The 19,545-nt window shown below is 39.9% G+C and overlaps 2 protein-coding genes across 4 annotated transcripts in view; one reads left to right on the forward strand and one right to left on the reverse strand.

The window, feature by feature from the left end:
* The window catches only part of Dnah3 (dynein axonemal heavy chain 3), a 177,684-nt gene extending 172,975 nt beyond the window's left edge, over positions 1-4,709 (reverse strand). Inside the window, exons 1-2 of the mRNA XM_063227087.1 lie at positions 4,566-4,709; positions 3,682-3,691 (exon numbers count right to left, since the gene is read on the reverse strand). Of these exons, the coding sequence (XP_063083157.1) occupies positions 3,682-3,691; positions 4,566-4,709 (154 nt within the window). The remainder of the gene's footprint in view (positions 1-3,681; positions 3,692-4,565) is intronic.
* Positions 119-19,180, forward strand: Ldaf1 (lipid droplet assembly factor 1). 3 transcript variants are annotated; one of them, XM_023560746.2, is made up of 5 exons: positions 119-138; positions 8,943-9,142; positions 14,581-14,749; positions 15,226-15,364; positions 18,537-19,180. In XM_023560746.2, the coding sequence occupies exons 2-5, from the start codon at positions 9,047-9,049 to the stop codon at positions 18,601-18,603; spliced, it is 471 nt and encodes a 156-aa protein (XP_023416514.2). In that variant the 5' UTR covers positions 119-138; positions 8,943-9,046; the 3' UTR covers positions 18,604-19,180. The 3 variants fall into 3 exon arrangements, with proteins under 3 accessions (XP_023416514.2, XP_003478240.3, XP_012997727.2); XM_003478192.5 differs by lacking the exon at positions 119-138 and adding an exon at positions 4,675-4,811; XM_013142273.3 differs by lacking the exon at positions 119-138 and adding an exon at positions 6,224-6,590.
* Positions 19,181-19,545: the final 365 nt, after the last annotated feature.

Genomic DNA, 19,545 nt, shown 5'->3' on the forward strand with positions numbered 1-19,545 from the left:
CCACATACAAGACTGGACTTGGCCTAGCTCCATGTCTGCCCTGTTGACTCTTTGTTGAAGATGAAGCTGGGCAGCAGGAAGAATTACTAACAGAAAGGAAGAAAGGAAGATGTTTAGCAATAACCCAGGAATGCAGAGGTGAGTGGCAGTGAGAGAGAGACCATGTCTTTGTTCATAAGTGACAGAGCACAGTGGTTCAGATCTCACAATTAAGACTTGGAGCCGGCTGGCTCAGATCCTTCTCTTCCCATTAATTAGCTTCATAGATTGAGCAAGTTGCTTCATCGCTTCAAGTGAACTTTTCACCTGTAACTGAGCAATGATGTATCTGCTTCACTGGTTGGTTTGAAGGTTTAATGGGGTAAGGTGTACAGAACAATTTGCACATAATGGAAGATTGGCCAATTTGTTCAGTTTGCCTGGGACTTTTCCACTATAAGCCCTGCATCCCGTGAACCTCTTTAGTCCTGGACAAACTGGGACAGTTCAGTCAATCAATGCAATAGGCCCTCTATAAATGTTGCAGTTATCAATATTATAAAACACAGAAATGTGACCACACATACTCACTCATACACAAGGACCAATGTTAGCTGCTAAACAAATATTCACAGCACTTGTTGCAGACTGCTGTCAAAGTTCTCTGAAAGCCAGATTAGCGTTACTGAGCTCTTTTTGGATGCCATGTTTGTACATCTGCCTTTTTTTCCATGTAATTTCCCCCCAAAACTCCATAATGCTCTATTGTACAGATAAAGAATCTCAAACTGAGATACAAGTAACTTTCTCAAATTGGCATAACTCAAAAGCAGTGCTGATACAATCTGAACACAGTCCCAATGACTCTGAATCTCACGCTTTCTAGGAAGTACCTACCCAGAACACAAACATTTCTGAGTTGCTTTGAAGAACACTGTATAGCCCTAAGTACTTTCATTTCTCCTTTTTCTCACTCCATCATTGTACTCAGGGTTTGTAAGGGAATGGATTTAATACAGGATACATAATTTATAGAATTATTTTATTCACCCAAAACAGTCAAATGCAGAATAGTGCAAGAGATCTGTCCACACACTAGGGACCCAAAGAATCCAGTTGAGGGCCTGAGCTCCACAACAATGTCTTGCAGAAGATCTAGAACCTATGGCAATGTTCTCTACAAATCTAGCTGGAGGCCTAGAGCCTACAACAATGTCTCATGCAAGAGTGTATCAAGGATTTGCACTGGGAAGGCTTAAAGATCAGGGTAAGCTAGAATATCTGCATAAGTAGTATGAAGGCTCCGTGCCAGCAGGCTGAGGGATCTGTCCTGAAGCAAGAAAGTAGCTGCTCAAGTGAGGACCAGAGCTCCCCTCAAAAAAACTGCAGCCATGCTCAGCAACAGCAAGGACCCGAGCTCCTCTGATGATGAGAAAACCAAGTTCATATCAGGAAAATCGGTGTGACAAGCTTCTCCAGGAGAATAAAGAGCACATCATCTTCCCCTCCAGTTTTCCTTTTATGCTGCTGACCACAATCCTCAGGTGGCCTTTTATACCTAGAACCACATGGAGGATTCATTTCAGCGGGGTGTTACAAGTTGACCTTTGGATAATCCATCACAGTCTTTCTATACTTTCAAAGAAAACTGAGCTTCTTCATCTCCTATTGTTTATATTTACTCCCCCAAAGTATATACAGTCAGGCCCCCATATCTGTGGGTTCCACTTCTGGGGATTCAACCACCCACTGATCAAAAATTATTTGAGAAAAATACTGTGTTTGTACTAAACACATACAGACTTTATTCTTGCCAATATTTCCTAAACAAAACAGCCCAAAATTATTTAATCACATTTATATTATATTAGGTATTTTAAGTAATCTGTATATAAAGCATATATGCATTAAGTTACATGAATATATTCTACCATTTTATTTAAGGAACCTAAGCATCCATAAATTTTGGTATCTGCAAAGGTCCTGGAACCAGTCTCCTATGGAGACTGAGATATAACTGGTATAAGTTTCTAATAAAATTTGGCAAATAACAATTCTAGCACTAAATGTAGTAATTAGAATTTGGACTAAATGAGCTAATGGAAAGATTTGAGGCTTTGGTTTAGACAAAAATGGGGTTTGATCAGGCCTTCTGCCCTGGGTATGAAACATCATGTCCCACAAAACCTAGCAACTCTAAGTCCAAGGAATTAAAGAACGAGAAAGGGCAGCTGGCACAGGGCTCATTGAGCCCTCCAAACGGTGTGTTGTAGAAGACATCCCTCCACCTGAAATTTAGTGTGATTTAAAAACTAACAGTGCTCAAAAACATCGAAACAATTATGATAGCTTCTATTTTTGAGTACATACAATCTGCCATGACTGGCTCTCAGCACCTAACAAACACCCCTTTTTAAAATCTTTTCAACAACAAAGAAGATGAACATTATTATCCCAACTTCATAGTTGAGGCAAGTGAGTTACTGAGCTAGTTAATTTGCCCATAGTTACTTAGTGAGGTCAGCAGAAAAGTTGAGACTTGAATCTGGTTATGAAAATTGCTCCACGGCTTTAACTAAAAGCAAACATGTAGTCTGAGGAAAGATGAAAAATAATTAAAGACTTGGTAAAAAGAATGAGAGCACTATCCCCCAAGCCATCTCACAAGCACTAGAATGATTTGTTATCTGATTTATCTTTTTATTTAGTAATTCCCAAGAAGGAATGTGGGCCTCAATACCCTCAATCCTCTCAACTACAAGTGCCCAAATAAAACATAGGATGCTCAGTGAAATCAGAATTTCAGGTAAACAATTTTCAGGCAAAATAATATTTCAGTAGAACTAAGTCCTACTTAATATTGGGGGTATATTTATATCAAAAAGTTATTTTTAACCTGGAATTGAAATTTAACTGGGTGTCTTGCATTTTTATTTGATTAAAGAGGAGAGGTCAGTAAGGTACCAGCTTGCTTCTGTCTCTGTGGTATTCACAGTTTAAGGTCTCAATTACTTGCTAGGGAATTTCACCTATTTCTTGTTCAAAGTCACGTGCTCCTGACAGATCTATCCTGATGACTGAAGTAAATGCTTAACTAGAGCAAGTGTCATGATCCGTAATTTCTGCTATAACAAAGAGCCATAAGCTAGAAGTTTATAAACAAGAAAATGTACTTTCCATAGGAGAGGTTGTGCATGGATTTATTTTATCAATCTACTAGATGTTCATCAAGAACCAAATCCTGATATTATGTAGAGAGACTAAATCTCCACCTTTGGGAAATACATGCCATGGTGGAAGATGCATTTCACACACAAAGCGAGGCAGAACCTGACCACCTACAAAAGTGTCAGGAATTAAAAGATTCACATATGTGCCCCTAGATGGCACCCTTAAACAAAATACCAGTCAAAGCCTCTGTTTAGCTTCCAAAGCAACAGTTACCCTGGGAATGACACAGAACTTTAGTCTAAGGAAAACGAAACATTTTCCTAGGCAGGGAAACCATCATATCAAAACAAAGTGCAAAGTGTATAAAGACAAGATTTCTCTGAAACTTTAAAATTTAGACACAGACATTTATCTATCCACATTGTCCCATCCCCTACATTTACTTCTTTGTTTGCTAAGGAGAGGAGTTAGAATAGGGTCCCTTGGTTTATAATTACCTTTATTGCCAAGCTTATTTCTGTATTCACCAACCTGATCGTTTCTAGAAATATAAAGTGACAGAAGTAATAACATTGAACATTTCCGAGCCTCTGTTGTGCTCAAAAACAGTGGGTGCTAAGTTCCTTACAGTCAATTGTCCCAGTCTTCACTATAATCCTTTCTTAAAGACTTATTCTCTAGGTCGTTATGGACACTGGACTCAGAAGTATATCACACAGGTCCCTGATGAGAAGAGCCTGGGAATTGTTTGGGAACGCAGCAGATGGGGCTAGTCCCTCTTCACAGAACCATGTTGCCAATGTCACATAGTAGGAACCAGAGCCTGGGACTGACTGCTGGACCCCAGCTCATGGTCTTTACCCTTATGCCCGATGGCAGTGGTTTTCAACCTAGGAGAATGACACTTCCTGGGGAATATTTGGCATTTAGGGGACATTTTTGGTTGTCACAACTGGGGAGGGGCCCACTGGTATCTAGAAGCCATATATGCTGCCAAATAGCCTACAGTCAGAGGAAGCCCCAAAACAATTCTCTCCCCTAAATGCCAACCTCATCCTTTGGCCTGGATTTAGGGCCAGGAAATAGCTCCTGCTCCGACAGGATCCTTGTAAACTGAAGGACTTCCACAGTTTCTCTTAAGTTTTTCATCTGTACAACGAAGATACTCTAACTCTTCTCTCAAAGCTGAAAACATTCGCCTTTGAGGAGTTAAGGTTAAAAGCTTCCAGTCAAAACAGTAGCACACTGCTTGTGCATCTTGAGCTCCACAGAAGCTTCCTGAAGTGTTGGCTCTGGGCGTTTAGGAGGGAAGCCCTAAATTCCTGCACAAACACAAGAGGCTGAGCACTTTCACCTCAAGCCATCGGGGTTAGAGGGCTCACTCTCTCTAAGCCTCAGTCTCCTCATCTGTAAACCTCTCCGAACCAGTCCGGGTGTCCTTTAGCGACTGAGCGAGCCAGCGAGTTGCGCTCTGCTTCCACGCTGGGCTTCTGCGGGTGCAGGGTGGGGCTAGAGGGGCGTGGCCGGGAGGGGGCGTGGCCCGGTGATAGGCGGGGCATGAGGCTCGCTGGTAGGAGGAAGTGACCTAGCCTCCACCCCTGCGAGCGGCGCGTCTTCCTCGGCCAGCGCACGCTGTAGGAGCTGCGGGTTGGCTGCACCAGGTGAGACAGCTGGAAGCCTGTGGCTGGGGATTCAGGGATACGCAGGACGCCCCTGCGTGTCCGGCGGGGCCGCGGCCGCGGGACGTTAGAGAGCGCAGTGCATTCCTCGCCTGCTCCAGTTTGTCCTGGGTTGGTAATTCGGGCGTCTGGTACCCCCAGTCACTGCGTCGCAGCTGGGAGCGCACCGAGAGCTTGGATTCACGCCTCCGAAACCCACTCACCCTCCTACCCTCATCCCCATGCCTGCCGCCAGATTCGCTAAAAGGGCCGTCAGCCCCAACCCGCTGAAACCCCTCCCCATCCTGGCAACCTAGCTGGGGAAATAATCGGGTGCTCGTTCAGTATCTAACCCTCCTCCCTTGGAGCACTCCTTTGTCACTGCTGGCAGAGCAGCTATGAGTACCAACGCGGAACGAGGGTGCTTTCCAAATAACAGACTACCCTACTCCTCTAACCCTGAACCCCGTTTCTCTTTCTCCGTCACACCCCCTTCCTCCTCGCAGTCCCATTCCCGCCTCCAGGTTCCCATTGTTTTCATTGAAAAGTGAGGCCCAGGCGGAAAAGGGGGCAGCTGAATGGGTTTTGGACGACCTCGCCTCAATCCCTGCCACCACCCTGAGAGATGAGCCCCTCCAGGTCCGGGATGGAACCGTTGGGTGGCTGTTTGCTCGCATAGGCGCGGGAGGTGGGAGAGCCAGAGGTTTATTGGGAGCCTTGAAAGGGGCGGAGCCAGTTGGCTGCCTTTGGCTTGGCACGGCTCCCAAACGTGAGAAGTTGGGGCTTGCTTGCTCCTAAGGCTGCTGTGTGCCAGAGGGATGAGTGACAGAGTGGGAATTGGTTTAGTAATAGGTGGATGCATTTGGTGACTATGGCTCTTGGCCTTCTCCCTGCATTCATCCCTAAAAGACTCCTCAAACCGGTCTGGGAAGCACTTAGGATTCCCAGGCTAAAGGAGATCTATTAGGATTACCGAGCTATTTTCTGCCAGCTATAGAGGTGAGACTGGGAGAAGTGACTATTCCAAAGTCAAGATCTATGCCAGCTGCAGGTCTAAAGACAACATGGGGTGAAGACATTGACCTTCCTTTGTCCAAAAAAGGAGAATCTCTAGCTGAGGCTATTAAATGTACATTATATTTATATATATTTTATTATATATTATATATATTATATTTTAACGTACATACCAAATCCTGTGGATTATAAAAGGTAGCTTCCAGGGCCGGGGATTTAGCTCAGCGGCATAAGCGCCCCCCTGTAACTCACATAATTAGCATGTGGGCTATCCAATAATAAATGTGAGGCTCTTGCAGTTCATTTTGGCCACGGCGAAAGAGTGTGGTAGACTTTTTGTACTATAGGTCAGGTTAGTTGTAAGGCAGAAATAGAAAAGAGATCTGAGTGTTTTACCAGACAATTGTTCTGGGAAATGTAAAATAAGAATGATATTTTTCTTAGTTGAAAATTCAGAGTTAAAAACTTACTGCACAACTATCCTTGGAAATTGATGGAAAAACAAGGTGCTTCCAGGATAAAGAGGAACTAGGGGAATATGCAACCACCAATTCAACTCTACAGAGAATACTGCAAGATATTCTAAAAAAGAAAAATACGAAGAATCCAGGAGTAGCGGCAGAGAGGCCACAATTAATGGAGCAGAAAACAAAATGAAAAAGACAAACTGACAACTAATGACAGAAAAAGAGCTCAACAGAAATGAGGCAGAGAAGATTGGATGATAGGAACAGCTATTTTGGGGAGAAAATGATGTCTTAAGAGGTAATATTGATTTAGTATCATCTTGTTTTGAAGTCTCATCAAGCTTTTGTTCTTCTGTCTCCATTGGTCTAAACAGGTGGTATCTTATTGGATTTTATTATATATGATACTATAAGCAAAACCTTTTATAGACAAGGAGATTATACAAAAACCATTGTTTATTTTCTGTTAGTTGATTCTAAATACCCTGTAATACTGTCATTCTCTTGAATGGCTTTACATTGTTTTGATATATTTGATGCTACAGTATACAAAGTTATGCTCAAAGATTTCAAGGAAAGAGACAATATGGTAACTACTTTTATGTCGGGATAATCTTATGGTGACACACTATTTTGCTTAAATGGTTATGTTTTGATCTGCGCTGATTTACTGTTACGCCCTCCTTTATCTCAGTCTCCATTTTATTATTTACTTTTTTTATCCTTTTAATTAAGGGAAAAATAAATTAAAAAATAGCAGGATATATTATAGTAACCCACTTTGACTTTCCATTATCTTGATTTAAAGCCCTGTATTGCTGTCACCATCTTGTTTTGACTGATGTTCCTCTATTCTATTTTGCTTGATAGTACCAGGTTTGAAAGTTTAGGCAACAGCTGTGAAGATAGTAGGATTCATTATGACGCCCACTCTGGTTGACTATTATCTACTTTTGAAGACCTATAATGTCTCCAGTGTTTTGGTTTTGTTCTTTACTGTTTTGTTCAATTTTATTATAACTAATGATATAGGAAATTCTATTAGAGATAGCGGGAGACATTATGGTAACCATTGTTGATCACCTAGTATTATGCTTTTACATTATCTATTACGTCCACCCTTTTGATTTGCCTGACTGTTCTGTTATGTCACATTTGGTTCTACTCTCTTCCAAAAAAGTAATAAGAACTGTGGGAGCAACAAAACCCAAAATGTGTAATTGTCATTGTACAAAAGAGAGGAAAAGAAAGTGCTCTAAATGATACAACTGCATGTATATTTAAGTGTATAAGGTAGATAATGATATTACTGAGTTTTGTTGGATCATTGAACAGAACTGTTTGCAGTCTCACTGTTGGAATGTCCACTTTATAAACTTTAATTTTGTAACTTGAACAATTGTTTCTGAGATGACAAAATGTAATCCATTAACTAGTGATTTCCTACTGTTTATTTTTTCTGTAAATCTGTATAACTTGTACCCTTTCTCTGCTATTTTTTCTTTTCTTTTTCTCCTTAAATAAAATTTAAAAAAAAAATGATCCCATAACACAAACACTGTGCATACTCACACACACAAGAAAATACATACTTGGCCCTGTTAATTCTTATTTTTATTTTAAGTCCTAGTTTAAATATTACTTCTTTAGGGTGGCTTCTCTTAATCTTACAGATATATATATATATTTTGCTATAAGCTTGTATGGGTTTTAAAATAAAAAAGGAAACTACTTTTCTCAAAAAAAAAAAAAATAAACTTACCTTGAAGGAGGGGAGGGGACGGGATGTAAAAGGAATTAGGAAATGTTAGGTATGTGTACCTTATGAAGAATGTAATCATTATGTGCTGTAAACATGCCTTAATAAAAATTAAAAACAAAAAGTAACAAATTGCTTTTATTAAAAATTAAAATTATGTGAGATTGAGACAGTCCTAGAAATTCCAAGTTGTTTGGTTACAGAATGCAGTAAGATCTGTCCTCGAGGCAGGCTGTCTGGGGGAAAGATGTAAATAAGGAAATTTGTGGCCGAGTAAAGAAAAAAAAGCAAATTGGCAAAGGCCACTATTGTATAAGAGAGAGAGAAAAAAATGAAATGGAATTTCAAATACTGTTTAAGTGTTCTTGCTCTCTGAATATTGTTTTCAGCATTTTGTAAGACTAAATAAATACAAATCTTAGAAATAATACTGTCAACGTTTTGTGGTATGTCTTTCTACATAATTTACTACGCAATGTATACATAAATATATGTGTATGTAACAAAATAGAGATTTTTGTAATCTTTTAAAAAACTTAGGAACATCTTTTCATGGCACCAAGTAAACATTCATTTAATGACTGTGAATTTATCATTAGTCAACCAGTTTCCCACTAATGGACAGTTTCTTCTCAGTGTTTTGCTAGTCTTGCTATTATCAACAGAGAAGTGATGCACATCTTTTGGGTACATTTTTCTATTTGATTTGTTTTTCTTCAGAGTCCTATAAACTGCTGGATTAGAGTGTGTGCAATTTGAAATTGTTATAAATACTGCCAAATTGTCCTCCACCTGCATACCTACCATCAGTGGCTGGGAGAGTCAGCCCTCTTACTGAACAAAGTGGATAGAAACTACTAATGATTTAAGCAAATTTTTTGTTTCTTCCAGTGAGAGCAAGAGACTGAGAAACATGAGAGAGTGGATTGCGCACTACACAAGAGAACTTGCTGGCAGGAGAATTAACCCCCAAAGCGATTAAAGTGAGTTTCAAGATGGCCAAAGAAGAGCTCCCGAGTGTCTCAAAGGACTTACAGGAGCTGCAGAAGAAGCTGTCTTTCCTCATAAAGTCCTTTCAGAATAACTCAAAGGTCAGTTTCCAATTACTATGGGTGAGTAAGTCCCAAATTAACTTTCATGTAAACGAGACAAAAAAATAATTAATAGAAGAAATTTGGAGGTAGATCAGAAATCTTTCTAGCTCACTACTCTGCCATGTCTAAGTTATGACCTTCATATTCATTTTCCAAAACTATTAGTAGACCATCAGACATCATATCCATATTCCAGACAGTAGCCATCCCACATGCACAGGTGACTTCCTAGAAGTCGTGCACAACACTTTTGGTTATGTCTCACTAGGCCAAAATTTGGCTGAATGACCTTCTTTAGTGGAAAATTCAATTCTCTAGCATTCTCACTCTATCATACACATACTATCCTTTTCTGGTTTTATTGTTAATTTTTTGCTTATCTCTTATCCTGAAAATGAAGGGCCAAAGCCTATTTTAAAATTGTGGTCCAGTATTCTATGAGAAGTCCAGTGTCTAATTGAAATGTGACATGAGCCATATGTAGTAAAACTTTTTAGTAGCCACACTTAACAAGTAAAAAGAAATAGAAATTTAAGAATGTATTTTATTTAACCTAATATATCCAAAACAGTATTATTTGAATGTGTAATCATTGTAAAAAATTAGTAGTGAAAAAAGTTCTTGAGATGTTTTTGTAATCATTTTAATAATGACTCTTTGGCCCAGCCGCGCCTAGCCATCGGTGTGCAGAGGAGGAGCTGCGCGGGATCCGGTGAAGTCTGATATACGTTTTACACTTAAAGGACACTGGAATTCAAATTTTCAAATTAGCCATTTTTCTTTTCCTTTTCTTTTCTTTTTTTTTTTTTTTTTGATACCAGGGATTGAACTCTGGACCTCGAGCTTGCCAGTCAGGTACTAATGCCACTAAGCTAAATTTTTGGCCCAAATTAGCCATTTTTCAAATGTTCAGCAACCTCTCAATGGCAATGAGACTTGAGATAGCATATATGGTTTTCTTGCAAATTTATCTTTACTGCTTTCTTCTTTTCTATGACTTTCAGCATTTTATCAGGGAAAAAAAAACAGCTTTCAGAGATAATTCTATTATCATTTTGTTATATGTCTTTGTAGAGTTATGCAGTATGCCTATAAAAATACACATGAGTATAGAACAAAATGAAGTATTTTACGATTTTTTTAAATTAGATAACAGTTCCACTAGAGTTCCCATAGGGAAATATTTCTTTGAGTTCTAGAGCAATACTCTACGGAGACCTAGGCTTACTCCAAAATGTACCTGTCACTCTTTGTGGATTTACTGAACTATTTTAAAACCAGACAAACAGATTTCTAGTCTGTTCACTGAGAATCTTGTTATTAAAAGTTGGTAACTAAGGTTCCTATGTATACAGTTGATTCTCATTATTTGTGGCAATTATTTTTTATATAATATCACCACAAATACTGCAATAAGAAGTGTCAAAACATTGCTCTTGGGTGAAATACAGATTTCAATTTCTTTGAACTTCTGGCCATGTTTCTGTTAACTGATCAACATATAACCTTGTTTTATGTGTATTTCTGTTTAAAGACATTTCAGTATATATTATTGATCATTAGTATCCAATTCAGGGCCAAGATCACTGGAACTCAGGTCTTGAACAAACATGTGCATGTTGTAATATGTATTTTTTTTTTCCATAAAATATATCACTGCCTTCTTATGAACACTAAAGAGCATTATAGTACCACATTTTGGGGGCCACTTAAACAGTGAAGCCCCAGTCAAAAGCACAAAAATATGAAAAGTATAATACGAAAAAGATCATAGTTTAGATCCAAAGTATCCAATGTTTTAGTTTACCTGGGCTGCATTAAGTGAAGAGGAATTGTTTTGGGCCACATATAAAGTATAAAATATAGCACATGTACATGCATAACTAAACTTCCTTTATATGTTTTAAATTTTTAATTATAATTTTTTTAAAAGGACAACAGCTATACCTGTGTGAAAAGCTTAGTTCCCAGGGTAGCACTATTGGAAGGCTGTGGAACCTTCATGATGTAAGGTCTAGTGGGAAGAAGTTAGGTCATTGGTGGGGAGCATGCTCTTGAAGAGGAGTATAGAACTTCACCCCCCTCCTTATTCTCTCTTGCTCCCTGGGTTCATCTTGTGACACCAGACATTTTGCCTGGCTCCTGAATAGCTCTAGGTAGAGACTTTACCGTATAGTCCCTAGCTTGAAACTCTTAATGTTGGGGTATATATTTACAAATAAGTAGTCTTTAATTATCTAATGTTGGGCAAGCCAGTTGGGCTCATTGTATTTTTAATCTCTTTACTAAAATGAGCAGTGGCAGGATCATAGACATGTTGTGTGGATTATCGGAGATGCCTGGACTCAGCCTGGTATTCCTGGGTTGTTCAGAGCAGTACTATTCCTGTAGTCTAGGTAGAAAGCTCATATCTGCCTCCAGGGTGGGGATGGAAAGTTATAAAGCATGTAACTGCATAATGAGCTCTCCCACTTTTCATCCTCCCATTGTGTCCCCTCTGTTATCACGATAATGAAAATTTTACTGTTATGTTCTGACGCCCTGGACTTAGATAATGCTGTTACCTGTCTCACAGCCTTGTAGGGGGAATTGCATGAGTAAATACACAGAAAGCACTCAGAACAGTGTCTGGCACCTACCTGCATGTTTAATGGTGGTTCTCTGTTTAGGTGTGGCTGAACAGGAGAGAGGGCCTGAGTAGAGCCATTCTTCCTGGAAAACAACAGTTGCTAGACCTCACTGTTTGAATCTTACAGGAATGACTTTCTGGCTTGTTTGTTTTTAGCTATAGAGTCCAGTCCAGACACAGAAGAGGCTGTGAAAAAGTAGATCCTCAAGAACTGGAAGTAGGATAGTCTTACCTTTTTCCTTTTTAATCCCTATGCCAAATTGTGCCTAAGTGTCATGGGTTTTTTCTTTTGTTAGTCAAATTCCAAGCTACACTGCCCATGTATCCTCTCTGTCTGCCATTAATCTAGGTTTAGCCACTGTGCAGATCTCCCTACTGCTTCTAGCATGTGTACCAGGTTCATCTTCCTTAAATTGCTCCTTCAGTTATGTCACAGTCCTGATCAAATGCCCCTAGTTTTCTCCCCTCCATTGAAAAAAAATTTAAATGATTATAGTCCTATGGATATATATCATTTTAAATTTTTAAGAGTCATGTTTTAAAAAATAAGCAAATGAAATTAATTTCAGTAGTGCATTTTATTTAAGCCCGTATATCTCAAACACTGTATTTTCAGCTTATAATCAATATAATAATCACTAATGAATTATCCAACATTCTTTTTTTTATCTCAATTCAGATTCCAAATTTCCACTGGAAATATTTGGCTCTTTAATCAGTATTCATACAATTTACAGTTTAAAATACTAGATTTGCATGATTAACCTATTTGAAATATACTTAAGTTTTCCAGTGACTGAATCAACGTCACATTTTGGGTTTTGTTTTTACTTTTGCTTTTGAGACAGTGCCTTGCTGTATAGTTCAAGCTGGCCTTAAGTTCACTATGTAGCCCAGGCTGGCTTTGAACTTTTAGCAGTCCTCCTGCCTCAGCCTCCTGAGGGCTGGGATTACAGATATGCACAATATGTCTGACTTAAATGTCAGTTTTTAAATTTAAGGTTAATGAAAAATCCTGACCATTGGTCATACTAGCAAGGAGTGAGCCTTGGTGTGGTCATCTTTGGCAAAAGAAGCTAAATAACAAGTTCTCAATGATCCTATAGGGCTGCTGCTGGACAATGCAAGTATGAACCCTTTAGCCTGGCATCTGGGCATCCCAGTCTTGTCTACCCTCCCTGCCACACAGATGTCCCTCACTGGCAAGGCCCACTAACCATGTGCACTGCTTGATCCCTTACCTTGCCATCTTCTCCACTATCATGCTTCTTTGGGCCCTTTTGAATGTTAGGATCAGAGAAACAGCCGAGTGTGTCAGATGACATAGGGGGCATTTGCCACGAGGACACACGAGCATCCCTTTCACCTCCCTTTTGCCTTTGGCACCCTAACTTAGGAAGTTCTCGCTGGCTTTGATAATGGAATGTCTGGGCTAGAAAACCCTAGCTCAGAAGTAAATCTTGGTATGATCATCTCTGGCTAAAGAAGCTAAATAGCAAAGTCTTTGGCAATGTTTGTCAAAATGGAGAAGCAGGAGGTAGTGTGGCCAGTGGGCATATGCCTTGCTGTGTCTTCTCAAGAAGTGAAATTCATCATGCTTTGAGAGTTTTTCTTTGGAGGCAATGTAGAGACCCCTAGACAGATACCTATGGCTCTTGGAATGGCTTTTCCTATTCAAGCAGGGTCAGCCCTGCACTTTGATTGCCATCTTGAACTATAAAACTTTCATGTTTTCAACTTACCCCCAAATTTCCACCACTGAATCATTTGAGTGAAATCTGTCTCCAGGAAACAGCTGTGTTTTGGAAAGTGGCACCTGTCACCACTGTATTTGGATTATGTTTTCATTTCAGTCACTTAGCCTGCAAAGCTCTCAAGAAGAACCACTTTTAATAGAGGAATGTTTGGAAATAATAGGAGCTTTCAGGGGAACAGGATCTATGGTGTGAGTACTGGGAAGAGAGAAGGTGGAGGCTTCAAAAGGGTAGGGGGCAGCCCATCCTTGCCAGGCTGCCTGGGGCCAGCCCTGCTTCAAAGCCATTCCCCTTTCACTGAGTCAGATCCTAAAATCACATTTGTTAAATCCGTATGTGCTTACAGTTGGCATCAGGCTGTATACAACTTGACATCAAGGTCAGTGACAAAAGCATTTTTATCTATTGAGGTAGCAGCTATTGCTTACACTTGACTTTTTTTTTTTTTTTTTTTTTTTTTTTTTTTTTTTTTGGCAAAGGCCTTAGCTTTGAATGCCTAGACTGTCAGTTGAAAGCTGGTCATTTGCAATAAGTCATTTAACCATTGATTCTCAAACGCTAATGTCTGTACACATTACTTGGGAATCTTGTTGAAAAAGCAGAACTGGATTCAGCAGGTGTAGGCTGAGGCCTGATGTTCTGCATTTCTAGTAACTCCTGTGTGATACTGAGTAGCTAGAATTTAACATATCTCTTCCTCAGAGGCCTTCACTATGAGAATATCAGCTGTGAATTAGGCAAATCGCACCTACATCTCATCAGTACATATAGTTGAAGATGTCTTCAGTGAGGGCATGTGCTAGGCAAGAGAGCTGCAACTGTGTGTTTCTTCTTCTTACAAGGCCTGACACTGGGTGGTGACTTCAAACTTGCCACTTGACCCAGAGCCACCTTAAATGGTTGCCTGGATTAGTCATATCTGTAATGAGGCCTTACTTAGCACCTTTCCAACTTGATGACCTCTGGTTGTCCTTTCCACGGCTTAGATGGATTCATTCACCCCGTGATTCAGACATGGCACTCAGACCTGGTTCTTTGTCCTTTGCTGACAGGTGGTTGCCTTCATGAAGTCTCCAGTGGGTCAGTACTTGGACAGGCACCCTGTCCTGGCTCTCTCCATACTGGTGTTTATGGCCATGTCTGCTGTCCCTGTTGGATTCTTCTTGCTCCTCGTGGTGCTCAGTACCCTGGCCGCACTTGTGGGAGTCATATTACTGGAAGGTACCCTGCTCAGTTACTGGAAATTGACTACAGCATTGACTGGGCATCTGCCATTTGTGTCAAAGGTTCTCATTCCAAAATAAGGCAGCTTGTCAGAGCAATTAAAACATGGGCTCTAGAGTCTGCATTGCAAAGCACCTCCACTAGTGTGATTTTGGACAAGTTATTTAGCTTTTCTGAGTCTCAACCTGTTCCGTGGGTAACAAAAATGAGTAAAGAGACTCAAGTGATATAATGTGGGAACAGTGAGGCCTGGAAGGACCTTGAGAGCTAGCTGATTGCTGTTGTGCAGTAACGCACACCCAAGTTAAGTGGTATCACAAAATCTGGATTTTTATGGAAATCTTACTTAACAATTTTGAGCTGTCATTATGTTGACATTATTTTCTCATTATTTTGACTGGGCCAGAGTTTACCTGTTTTGAACCAGGTTTAGATGACCGCTAATCATGACCCTAATCATGTTGTCTTCCTAGGGCTGGTCATTTCTGTGGGTGGCCTTACACTACTTTGCATCCTCTGTGGCTTGGTCTTCATATCACTTGCCATATCAGGGACAATCATGATGTCTTATGTGATGGTCTCCAGCCTCGTCAACCACTGGTTTTCTTACAGGTAAATACATATTAATGGAACAATTTAATCTTGGCTTTCGGGGGATTTTCTAAGATAATGTTCTAGCACCAGTGGGTGTCTAGAAGGCACATTGTCCTCATAGTTCCCCATCAAGAATGTTGATTTCTTTAAAAGGATACCCATTTAATCTACAAAAGTCAAAATAAGGTGTGTTTGCGGGGGAGGGACTGGGGGGATGTTGGAGAAAGAAAGAGATCAATAGGGGAAGAAATGATCCATTATTCTACTCAAGATTCGCATCCCTAGAAGGTATAGGAGCCAGGAATCTGTCTGTCTTGAAAGTGAGTCACATGTTTGAGTGTATGGATTTTGTTCCTATAGTATAGCTCCTAAATCCTGGGATTTTTTAATTAGTTTTCCCCATTGCTGGTCACAATACCTTGAAATTCACAGTTTAAGGAAGAAAGGTTTAGTTTGAGGTTTGGGGAGATTGAGTCCATAGTCAGCTGACTTCAAGGAAGTAACATCATAACAGAAGAGCCTGACAAAACAGAGCCATGTAGGCCATGTCTTCATGACCCACTCAGATACACCGAGGAGCAGGTTCTGCTAATCTGCTAGCATTTATTCATTCAATGAAGTTGACATAGCAGAAGTAACAGTCACAGCCTGATTGTGACCTACTCAAATTGGTAATAAATTCTGGAGTCAAACTAGTTGTGTTAAAATTACTAGAGATATATTTATTTAAAATATGCTCCCCTCCTAAGAGATTTTTCAAAGATAATCTTTTTTACCCTTGATTTTTGTCCTATGTATAATTTTACTCATATGTCTCCATGAAGTCCTTTGTAGTTCTTCCTAATTTGATGAGAGTGGCTGACACCTCTTAGTGCTTGCTTTGTGTCTGGGTCTGTGTTAAGCTTTTTCTAGCCTCATATCACACAATCTACTATGTCATCAGGAAAATGAATCAAGACCCAAAGCTGAGAGTAGCCAAGAAGGTACCTACATCTAGGTCAGTTAATTCTAAAGTCCTTATAACTTAGATACCAAGAGACTCTTGGAAATTTCTGCAGAGGGCCAAATGGTACATATATTCAGCTTTGCAGGCCATGTGGTCTCTGTCACAGCTGTTTAAATCTGTTGTAGCATGAGCAAATGATAAGCAAATTAACGTGGGAGGAGCTGTGTTCTAATAAAACTTTATTTACAAAAACAAGGCTGGTTGGATTTGGCCCATAGATCGTAGTTTTCCAGTCTTTGCTCTAAAAAAACCAATACTTTTTTTTGAGTTTTTTCATCTACAGATAGCCCTTGAATAACTTTTCAAAATGTCCAATTGTTATAATGTGTTAAAGTAGGTGTAATGTAAATCGCTCAGAGCTGGTTCTCACAGAATTGCTTAACTGCTTTTTATAAATTGCCTTGATCACTATCAGACTTAAAGAAGAGAAAACAAGAAAATGTTGGCCTCTTTGGCTTATACAGGGTGATGTGCCTGAGTCAAATCCTTTCCTGGCCTCTGAACCCTGCTCTAATAGGCAAGTCCTTAAAAATCACACCATGGGCTGTAGAGAAATCTGAATAGCTGTTTATCAACAAAGGGACTGATTGAGGACTTGTACTTCATTTCCTTACAGTCCCCTTCTCTTCCCCAGCCAGGCATTCAGGCCATAGTTTTTACTCATTTTCATTTGAGCAGAGATTCTAGACCTTTTTGTTCTCAGGACCCATTTTACCCTCTTAAAAATTATTGAGGCACTCAAAGTACTTGTTTTCTTGTGGGTTCGATGTATCCAATAATTACTGTATTAGAAATTAAAGCAGAAATCTAAAAACTATTTACTTAGAAGCAACAGTGTTGCCCACTGATAGAAAACAAAACATGATGTAGTTTAGGCCAGGTGTTGGTGCACACCTATAATTCCAGCCTGAGGCAGGAGTATTCAAGTGACACCCTTAAAAAAAAGGGAATAAGCAGAGAGTGGTGGTGCAATCCTATAATGCCAGCACTTAGGAGGCTAACGCAGAAAGAGCACTGTGAGTGAAAGACAGCCTGGACTACATAGTAAGAACCTGTCTCAAAAAGATCAGACAAATAAATGAAAAAACCCAAAAAGAAGAAAGCCTTCTTAATTTTTTTGTTACCAAGTCGGAGTTTAGGTGGCAATTAATGAATAAAACCCGTAAATACTAACTTAAAGAATAGGGTTTATTTTTATTGCATAATAAAAAGGTATAGAGAGCCTAGGGTCATATAGCCACTCTGGTATCAAGACACCAGGAACCTTCTACAAGAACTCTGTGCTGTCATCCTTAGCTCATTGGTTTGCCACACGATGGCCACAAGATAGCAATGTTTACACCAGGTATGTTTACAACAGGAAGAAGGGAGGAGGAAAAAGGAGTGTTTATCAATAACCCTTTTTATTAAGTAAGTAAAATCTTTTCCAGGTCTTTACCTCATTCTCCCCTAAACAGACTTCAGTGACCAGAACTTTGTCAGATGGCAACATTGAGCTGGGAGTGTTCAGCTTTCTTCTGTTCAGAAGCATAAACTCAGAAGTAGAAGGATACAGGGAGTGGGTGGCAATCAACATGACACCCACAGTCAGTGACAGCAAGGCTATTTAAAATTCAAAGATGACTTATAAGACCTGTTAATACTGATAAAGTTACCATGCATCTCACTGGTCCCAGGCAGTCCCAGGGACTGAAAAATGCATATCAATTTGTGTTTTTTCCCCTGTACCTTTGGTACTTCCATTGAAGGTGTCAGAAAACTGACTGGAATCAGAAGATAGGGTCTCTGTGTTTTGTTTTTGTTGCTGTTTTTGTTTTGTTTGTGGTTGTTTTATGTTTTTGGCTGTGTGATGTTGAACAAGCTACTTAACTTCCCTAGTAACAGTTCTTTTCTACTGGTAAAATAGAGCTATTGCTTGCTCTTCCTTTTTTTGCTGCAAAGACATAGGTATCTGGGGAAAACACAATATCCAAATTAAGAGAAGGGAAGGGGGCCTTCACCCTCTCCATCTTCCAGTCATTTCGAGCTCCTGTGCCCTCAGTTTCCTTATCTGTACAATGGATGTGCTTCTAGTAAGATGTGGTTTCAAGAAGCAGCTAAAAATATCAGCAAGGAATGTCACCTGTTCAGCAATGTACACTGTCAGCACTGACTTTGAACTAACCATTTTTTGTTCCCAAACAGGCCACTGGCAAAGCAAAACCCTAGTGTCAACTGTCAGCTGGGTATGAAAGGGCACCACCAAGAATGACCGGCTGGATGGAACCAGGAGTGTTTTCAGACTTCTCAGGAAAGCTTCTGGGTCATGCTCACCCCTTGGGATTATGATTCAGAGATTATGAGAGGCTGGATAGTTAGCCACTCATTGGCTATGTCTTCCAGCTTCTTCACATCCTATGTATAAAATCCTTCAGTGCCTAGGTGGCCTCTCATCCCCCACTCTCAAGTATGTAAACTTGACCTTGGCAGCGCATGGGGCCTCCTGAACTAGCCTCAGGACTAATGTCCAAAGTCCCAAGGCAACAGTAATTTTTTTTTGAGAATATTTTAATTTTTGAAATGAGGGAAACTGTTTGTTTTTTCCACTCATTTGAAATACAGAGTGAAAAAAAAAATCCAAATCAGAACCAGCTTTTCTGCCTTATTCACTATTTAGCAGAAAGAATAGTGCAATTTGGGAAAGTTGTCCAAGAGTCTTTTTGAAAAAGTTTCAAAGTATAGTTTCTGCTATTACTGTTGAGTGCTGTTTGGTGTTGTTGATACTTTTGTATTGATTTTAAGAACTTGTCCTATTAAGCAGGACTATAAAGCACAAATGAAACATTGTATATGATTTCTACTTCATTGGTTTATTTGCTGTGTCTTATGAAATATTTGTTTAGGTGGGTTTTTCTTCTATACTCCTTTTCCTCCCCACCCTCAACATGAGACCTATGTCAGATTTCCATCATTGTGGTTGCCTTAGTACTTGTCTCATTGCTGGGACAACATACCCAACACTGTCAATTTAAAGGAAGAGAAGTTTGTTTTTACTCACTTTTTAGAAGTTTTAGCCCTTGCGTGGTTGAGGGGGACATAGTGGCGGCTGGTGGGCAGAGTGAAGCTGCTCATGTCATGGCAGCCAGGAAGCAGAAAGAGTAAAAGGAGGAACTAGAGAGGGCGATACACCCTCCAGGTCATGCCCACAGTGACC

This window comes from Cavia porcellus, unplaced genomic scaffold, assembly GCF_034190915.1.
Source record: "Cavia porcellus strain 051 isolate PalLab524CR breed Dunkin Hartley unplaced genomic scaffold, mCavPor4.1 scaffold_16, whole genome shotgun sequence".
Taxonomy (NCBI): Eukaryota; Metazoa; Chordata; class Mammalia; order Rodentia; family Caviidae; genus Cavia; species Cavia porcellus.

Bases quoted from the DNA above. Each gene is read 5' to 3' on its own strand.
- Ldaf1 (XM_023560746.2), top strand. From the start codon at position 9,047: ATGGCCAAAGAAGAGCTCCCGAGTGTCTCAAAGGACTTACAGGAGCTG. The intron at 14,750-15,225 runs GTACCCTGCTCA...TTGTCTTCCTAG, and splicing joins GGGAGTCATATTACTGGAAG to GGCTGGTCATTTCTGTGGGT. The intron at 15,365-18,536 runs GTAAATACATAT...GTTCCCAAACAG, and splicing joins AACCACTGGTTTTCTTACAG to GCCACTGGCAAAGCAAAACC.